This window comes from Barbus barbus (genome assembly GCF_936440315.1).
Source record: "Barbus barbus genome assembly, chromosome: 44".
NCBI lineage: Eukaryota > Metazoa > Chordata > Actinopteri > Cypriniformes > Cyprinidae > Barbus > Barbus barbus.
Window position 1 is genome coordinate 19,168,868 of NC_136722.1, and position 9,151 is coordinate 19,178,018.

The 9,151-nt window shown below is 36.8% G+C and overlaps 1 protein-coding gene across 1 annotated transcript; it reads right to left on the reverse strand.

Moving 5' to 3' along the window:
* On the reverse strand, positions 1-7,312 carry LOC306863002 (F-box/SPRY domain-containing protein 1-like). Its single transcript, XM_079406137.1, has 3 exons — positions 6,577-7,312; positions 4,933-5,289; positions 1-885 (listed from the first exon to the last, which is right to left on the reverse strand). Exons 1-3 carry the CDS (start codon positions 6,907-6,909, stop codon positions 700-702), a joined length of 876 nt encoding a protein of 291 aa, XP_079262263.1. The 5' UTR covers positions 6,910-7,312; the 3' UTR covers positions 1-699.
* Between the last annotated feature and the right edge of the window lie 1,839 nt (positions 7,313-9,151).

A 9,151-nucleotide genomic window follows, 5' to 3' on the forward strand; every position in this document is an offset into this window, starting at 1 on the left:
CACAGTCTGGCACAATTTAGAGTTTATTTGGAGTCTCCATAACCTCAGTTATAGCAAAGATAGACCTCAATAAATAAATACTATACACTTCTACATCACAGTTAAGATGTACAGTAACAAACGGAATAACAACATACTACCATTGCCTGTCCTGAAAAATAATAATAAAAAACAGAGGAAGAGACTGGTATACTGCATGCAGATAACTGCTTTGGAAAAAACAATAAGATATCAGTACATTATTTTGGCATGTTTACATCATGTCATTTACCTACACGTAAATTTGTTTTTGTGCGTGTAAGCTTGAGCCGTCCTCGTACTCATACAGTAGCTGCTTATTCCATGCGTTGTGTTATAAAATGTTTGTAATGAATTAGAAAACTTTGCCACTTGTCTTTTCTAGTTTGGCTTCATGTTTTAGCATTTCATAAAATAGAGCAGCTGCTCTCTGTGCGATTTCATAAATTAGATTAAAACCAGATTTAAAAAAATGTCCCAGGTCTTCAAAAAAGATTAAAAGCAAATAGATGTTCAACTGAAATCCGCAGATGTGTGTGTTGGACATCCATCAACAAGCCCGCCACCAACCACCAGTTTCCCCATTTTTTAGTCCAGATGTGAAAAGCCAAAAGTCTTATCTATGTCAAGCAGCAGCTCCCATGATGCTCTCTGGTTCTAATAGTGGCACCAAGATCCTACTTATCCATCCAGGGGTCTTCCCAGATACACCATAGTCACTTCAGTGTTCCCATAGACGGCCGACACAGCTGGAAACAGGCATGTTTTGGGCAGCCCTCGAAATGCCACTCCAAGGAACTCAAAACCTCGCTCAAACGCTAGTGTCTTATCATCCATGTCCAGGATTACACGTATTCTCTCCCCGATCTGGAAAACAAATACAAACATAATATAGAGATACACCTTTTTTTTTTTTTTAAGGAAAAACTCATCGTTTACTCTTCCTCCTGTTGTTCCAAACTTTATATGCGAGTATTTTTCCCATCAAAAGGAGACGAGAAAAGCAGACACAAAAGGAAATATTTTGAAGATTCTTCACACTGTTTATCCCCAAACTAAATTTTAAAGCACACACACACACACACACACACACACACACACACACATGTTGGTTTTTGTGGTTTATGGGGACTCTCCATAGGCGTAATGGTTTTTATACTGAACAAACTGTGTGTGCTATTGCCCTACACCAACCCTACACCTAAACTTAGCCCTCACAGGAGACTTTGTGCATTTTTAGATTTTCAAAAAAACACCATTTAGTATGTTTTTTAAGCCTTTTGAATTACGGGGACATAGGCAGTGTCCTAATAAACTACCTTCATATTGTAATACCTCTGTCATACCCATGTCATAATACAAATTTGTGTCCTCAGAAACCACATAAACATGCACACACACACACACACACACAAAAGGGATTTCAAACATGATTTAATATTTTGAGTCAATTTTAGAACACATAATTTTCATGATTCTCTGTGAATTTGTTATTTTCAGAATGACTTAAAGTCATTTTAAAAAAATTGTGTGAGATGTAGTATATGGCCAGTTCGTCTCTGTAACCATATACAAAGTTGGGAAGTGATGCCTAGTGTTTTAAAATCTATTTTGATTTTAAAAATTGTGTCACGTATTCTAGCCTCTATAGGCTTTATTGTAAGTCTCCTGCAGCAATACAATGCCTTTGTACAAACAACAATTAGAAATTTTAGATTAGAGCTTTGAGACAGGTTCTCATCAAATAATTAATATTTTAGCCAGTTCCTGACATAACGTTAAAGAACAGCTTAGAAAGACTTGGAATATATGGTGTTTTCTTTCCATTTTTGAAGCTTGAAAACTGTGGTCACTATAAATATTGTTGTATGGAATGCACATAGAGCTGCACTAAAAGTATTCAAAATATCTCCTTTAACTAAAAAGATAAGAGCAAAAATAATGGGTTTAGAAAATCACATTTTTCACCTTACTCCACCCCAAAATGAAAATTTTGCCATTAATCACTTACCCTTGTGTCGTTCCAAACCCGTAAAAGCTTCGTTCGTCTTCGGAACACAATTTAAGATATTTTTGATGCATTCTGACAGCTGTTTGACGCTCCCATAGACAGCAATGTAATTAACACGATCAGCGTCCAGAAACTTAGCTAGGAGATGGCTATGTGACATCAAGGGTTCAACCGTAATTTTACGAAGCTACGAGAATACTTTTTGTATGCAAAGAAAACAAAAATAACGACTTTATTCAACAGTTTGTCTCCTCTACGTCATCGTAGCACCATTTTGGAGAGTATCCGCTGGATGCAAACTGCATACGCTCTTCTGTGTCAGCCGCATACTGGATGCACTGTTTTCGTTCAAATCAAAGCGTAAATATACGTAGAAGACGTATCCGCGCGGTGTGGCTGACACAGAAGAGCGTACGCATTTCGCGTCCAGCGGATACTCTCCAAAATGGCACTACGCCGACGTAGAGGAGACAAACGGTTGAATAAAATCGTTATTTTTGTTTTCTTTGCATACAAAAAGTATTCTCGTAGCTTCGTAAAATTACGGTTGAACCCTTGATGTCAAATAGATTATTTTACCGATCTCCTAGCTTTGTTTCTGGACATGGATCGTGTTAATTACATTGCTGTCTATGGGAGGGTCAACGAGCTGTCAGAATGCATAAAAAAATATCTTAAATTGTGTTCCGAAGACGAACAAAGCTTTTACGGGTTTGGAATGACAGGGGGGTAAGTGATTAATGACAAATTTTTCATTTTGGGGTGGAGAATCCCTTTAAAAATACTGTCTGACATCGTTTCCTCAACTTCATGTCATTGCACTTTCTTCTGTGAAACACAAGAATGTTTGAATATTTCAGCTATTTTCAATATACTTTTGACAAAAATAATCCAATAAGGATATACAGGTAGCGTAAAACTCATTCATATGACTAGGCTGGTATATTGTGAGTTACTTTGTATGATAAACAGAAATTCTCAATTTCAAGTAAAATCAAAACATTGATCAATTCACACATACAGAAGTTGTGACACTATATAGACCAGGGATCCTCAAATCTGGGGCCTGTATCATGAAGCCGGATTAGCTGGCTAGCCAGGTAAGTTTCAGTTTAGTTTGCACCAATCCTGGGTTTTAGGTACCATGAAAGTGGCTTGGCTTTTAGCTGCTTTCATTGCCATAGTAACTTGCACTGCACAGCTAACCTGCTCCAGGGCAGGTTATGTTCTGGGTTAGAGATCTGAAACTGAAATTGGACCAATCAGATATGAGCAAAGTGACACATGTCTGAAACACAAAAAAAGTCACTCCCCCAGTTTCTCTTCCTACAAATTAAAGGTCACTATGAAAGTACCTTAAAAAAAAATACAATAAAATTGTCTGGCTTTAAATTACAATTACAATTTACATATGATTTATATAATTATAATATGATTTATATTATTATTATTCCATTACACACAATTTAGTTTAACAATTATTATAAAGCATATATTTTAAATGAATATTAACATATACAGATCATATGTAATATAAATAAGGAGTAAAATCAACAGATAACACTTTAAAAATGGCTACATGTGACCTTACATGTTTGAGTCTCTATCAGTATACAGTGCCCTCCAAAGGTATTGGAACAGTGAAGACAAAATTGCTCTGTTGGCTGTGGAGTCAAGACATTTACAAATATGATTAAAAGTGCTGAACTTCTTAGCTGGTAAAACATCTATGTGTTGAATCACCCAATAATAAAACGTGACATTCTGTAGTTTTGTCTCTATTCATGTTTTAATCATATTTGTAAATGTCTTGACTCCACAGCCAACAGAGCAATTTTGTCTTTACTGTTTCCAATACTTTTGGAGGGCACTGTATATTGTCAACTATATAGAACTAACTTCACAAGTTTCACTTGTGACTGCACTGATAGAGCAAAATAATTTCCTTAATTTGTCCTCTTTCATGGACAAGTACTTCAGTGGAAATGCGTTTAAATTCCTCATATTCTTTAATCTCTTAACCTTTAACAAAAGAGTTTTGAATCTCCCTGGCTCTCTCGCGAGAAGTGAATCACACTTGCTCTGTGTTGTGATTGGCTGTTCGCCGCTGATGTCACACATTCATGTGCACGCGCGCCATTATCTCAGGATTAAGCCTGAGTTGACAGAGAAAGTTAATGATCAGCTTCATGGTACCAACAAAGCCAGATTGGAGTGGTTTGGTTTTGTCAACTCAAAACTTATCCTATAACTCTGAATTTGTTCATCTACCATCATGGTACAGGCCTTTGGACCATTCCTGCAGAGTTTAGCTCTAACCCTAATCAAACACACCTGAGCATGCTAATCAGAGTCTTCAAGATCATTAGAAAATCACAGGTAGGTGAGTTTGATCAGGGTTGGAGCTAAACTCTGCAGCAGATTGGACCTTCAGGGAAAGATTTGAGGAACCCTGATATAGACTATGTACTATGTTTTCTACTATAGTGTATGGATTTTACAAGGACATTTTGTCATCGAGCATCGGAGTCTTATATTGTAAAGTTATCTTTGACGCGGAGTGTCCAACATTTCACACTTGGTCTTTTCAGTTATTTAAATGCATCATCCGGGTATTTAAAATGCATGTTTTCTTTTTAGAACTTTCAGTAAGAACAATTACACTATTTATACTACAAAATGCCATAGAATAGTGCATAAATATGCAAACTGGGATGCACCTAGAGGCTATATCAAAAAGGCGACAAACCTAAAGCATTTTCTCTTGTGTTTTACAGAAGAAAGTCAGTCAAACAGGTTTGGAATGACATGAGGGTGAGTAAATGATGACATATCACTTATCCCTCGGAATAAGTTTGTAATGGCACGATTTTTACATATAGTACATTCTCCAGCTCTGCTACCTGGTATTTTGGTGCGTTGTTGCACTGGGGGAAGTTGCCGTTGACCTCTCCGTTGTGAAGTAGGTTATTATCTACTAGATTCCATCCCCAGCTCTGGTCATCGCTGCCTAGAAGCGCCACATAGCCCTGGCACTGCATGGGAGCCCTCTTGGTCGCGATGCCGATCACCGCCACCGTGCCAAGAGGACCTTCCCACCAGATCTCCCAGGCATGCCGGCCTTCCAAGAAGCCGATCTTCCCACGGGCACCATCGGTGCTTTGGGCGATGGGGTTACGGTGCAGGGTGAACCCATTTTTCTTGATAAATACATTCCTGGAGCAGTCATTGGAGCTCAGAGCGTGCTGGAAAGACTTCAGCTGAGGACAGAAGAAAATGAAAATTACTCCAAACTTACATCCAATAAAATTTTACCTAGAACGAGATTGTAATATTATGATTCCACACTCTCTCTATATACTGGGATATAACGATATGATACACAATAATGGGTTTACAATGATAGCATATCACAATATTTTAAACAACATTAAAAATGTAAACTTAAATTCAAGTAACAGATTTATTTCCAAAACATTAACAATTTTCAATCATTTTCTTTGATGTACATACAAAACACACACATATGCGACCCTGGACCACAAAACCAGTCTTAAGTAGCTGACATATATTTGTAGGAAAAGCCAAATGTGTCAAAATGATCGATTTTTCTTTTATGCCAAAAATCATTAGGATGTTAAGTAAAGATTCTGTTACATGAAGATATTTTGTAAATTTCCAACTGTAAAGATATTAAAACTTAATTTCTGATTAGTAATATGCATGGCTAAGAACTTCATTTGGACAGCTTTAAAGGCAATTTTCTCAATATTTAGATTTTTTGCTCCCTTAATATTGGCCAATATCTCTCGGCCAAATATTGCCCTATCCTAACAAACCATACATCAGTGGAAAGCTTATTTATTCAGCTTTAATATGTATAAATCTAAACTTAGAAAAATTAACCCTTATGACTGGTTTTGTGGTCCCGGATCACAAATATACCATATACATAAAAAAAAGCACAATACCATGGTTTATTTATTTGGTTGTTTTATGCCATATCAGCATCTATTCTAGTGTCACGAACAGGGCAAAACAACTTAAACATAGGTAAATAAATTATTAAACATATTTAGCAGTACCACACATGTTCAAAACACCATGGTAAATGTCCAAGACACTGTAGTACCTTCATAGTTTTTGTAGGTGTGATGATAAATCTTTCATTTTGATATGACCAGTTAATCCAAGACTTTAATAATGCAGTAATTTATATGGAAATGACCAATTTTCTGTATCTTTGTGTCCATAAATTGCAGGCAAGCAGTATTTACAAATGACGTCATACATTGGAGCCCATTAGCACTGTTCTGACGGTCACCTACTAACATAACATAACTGTATTCAAAAATACGTGTTGTAAATACTATTACTCGAAACATAACAGCAATTAATACCACAGTTCAAAATCTAGCCTTTAAAAAAATAAATAAATAAATAAAATTAAATTCCCGTTGACACGATGCATGATTAAGTACTGCATTGTCGATTATATTAGTTAAATGAATGACACATTAACATGAACTATTTTTTAATAATCTTACTTTTGCTTTATATGAAGACAGGTTGCAGAGGATATCAGAGCGCAGCGATTCTTCACTGATCGAGCGGGCGCACAGACTCCGCCACACCTCGCTGTTTTCATCCGCCAGACAGCTGTACCAGTGCCAGCACACGAGCGAGCAGTTCATGAGATCCGGCAGCTCCAGATAGGACAATATATGCTCGAGAACTCGGCTGGGTAACCGGCCCGCGATGCCCGACCCTCCGCCTAATAATGCGGCAGAACCGGCGCCCGACGAGGAGGAGCAGCAGCCCGCGGCGGCAGCGCCCAGCCCCGCAGACTGCGCCCCTCCACCGGCCCCTGCGCCAGACATGTCAAACTCCTCCGCTGAACGCAACCGTTTTTACAACCGCACAGCCGGTCAGAACCCCACCGCGGTCCCGTGAAGCGCGTTGGTCTGACACATCTCCCGGTGTTATTGCCGTTGCGGCCAAATGGATCAGAATCTAAGCTATGTGACTATTGTAAAGGTCCTGGACGGCGTGCGGCTAACAAATCCGAGCTCAATAATCAGCATGGATTGTGCGAAAGTATATCATTCAATTAAGACGCTTTATAAATTAATAATAATTATCCACATATAAAACACGCTGTAAAGCGGCAAACGGGCTACTCTTTCTGTTTCTGTTTCACATTAATGATGATTCGTGATTGAATCGTTCTTGTGAGTCGGATTTTTTCAGAGAGTTGATTGAACTGGTCCACAAAACCGGTCTGAATGATTCACTCTCGAGCTGACTCGTTGAATTGACTCTTTTGAACATGTTCGACTCGTAGCAGTGTTCCAGGTTAACACGGACCGATGAGTGAACCATTTGGAGTGAACCGAGGATTTGACCAATGGATCGAAAGGTAAATTAGCAAAAAAAATAAATAAATATATATATATATATATATATATATATATATATATATATATATATATATATATATATATATATATATAAAATGATTGTATGACTGTGACGTTATATTCAAATTATATTTAAGTTTGAAATTATTTGTACTAACAGTTGAATTTTTTAACAGTTCGTTGAAACGAGTTGTTTGAAAGAACCAATTCGCGGAAATGAATCTATCATTCCTATTTTGTGTTATACACGTCTTTAAGGACCTAGATCACGTATGCAAGGGAGGGGGAAATGCGACGTTACAGGAAAGACCACTAGAGAGCGCCGTTTACTCTAGAATACTAGTATAGCCTAAGTATTAAAAATAAACAATTATAATGTAAATTCACATTTTCGACACAAATTATACATTAAAATTTTTATTTAATCGCTTGTTTAAAATCTGCTTTTGATATTTTACTAGCTTTTGCTGAACATTTACTATTTAAAATGAATAAAAGTTTAACTCACATAAACCTAATAAGGCTCATTAGTTTATTAGAAAAAAAGAAAAGAAAAATATCACATTTATGGTTTATGTAATACATGCCTCCAGTCTGTTTCTCAGAAAAACAGCAGCTGGGATTTGTAATTATTTTACTTCCTAAATGGCCCATTATTAATTATTAAATATTATTAAACCTTCAGGGTTATTTAGTGGCTTGAAATAGCAAGGACTAATGATGTAATTTATTCTTAACACTTAAAAAAAGAGAAGATTTCCTGAAATTCTCTGATGTTGTATAGAATATATGTTTTTTCCATCTTGGTTATGCATCTGTCAGTCTGACAGTTTTCTGCATGATTCACTGCTGCTGCTTGAATGCTGTCAGGCCTGATGGATCATTAGCTCTAACAGGGGAAGGTAGTGAATGCATATATTTTCCCCAGAAGAAGAAAATTATATCAGGCAGCATGGCTCAGCATTGCTCTGCCACATCCTCTGAATTAGCCAACATCTAGTACAATGAGTTTGTTTCTGCATAAAAGATTTTAATATTAATATTTTGAACTTGTAAATTCCATGTTTTCATTGTTCTGTGAAACTGGCTGTCAGGCCGGATTGACTGGTTGACTGGATATGATGTATGCTGCTTTATGTAAATCACCACCACTGTATGCTTGGGGGAATGACAGTATTAGTGTTAATCAACTGTATTGACTATAAATAAGGGAGTAAATCATTTCAATTGTTCCGTCTCCTGCATTGCTTCTGTTTTTTGTTTTTGTTTTCTGTTATTTTAGTGTGGTTAATTATGCAAAATAAGCCAATGCTTATAATTTATGTATTACTGTTAACTAAAACTAAAACCATAAAAAAAAAAAAAATTGTTACTTGAAATAAAATAAACATGAACTCAAATACAATAAAATATAAACAACTTAAACTTCCCTAGTGATTCGTGATGACATGAAATGACCTAAATATGACCTGTAAATTCTGGAAAATTCATCTTAAGGCATTATTTTATATATTCTAAAAGAATAGAAGTCGTGTTTATCTATATCCCTTCCATAGTGCACGTACACCTGTTGTTAGTGGGTGGAGACGGAGACCCCGCCTCTCTTCCCACCGGGGCCAATCAAAAGTTAGAAAGCTGATTGAGGGCGGGGCGAAGCCAAGCGGAATGTGAAGCGCACATAGACAGCATTATTTCGGTTTAC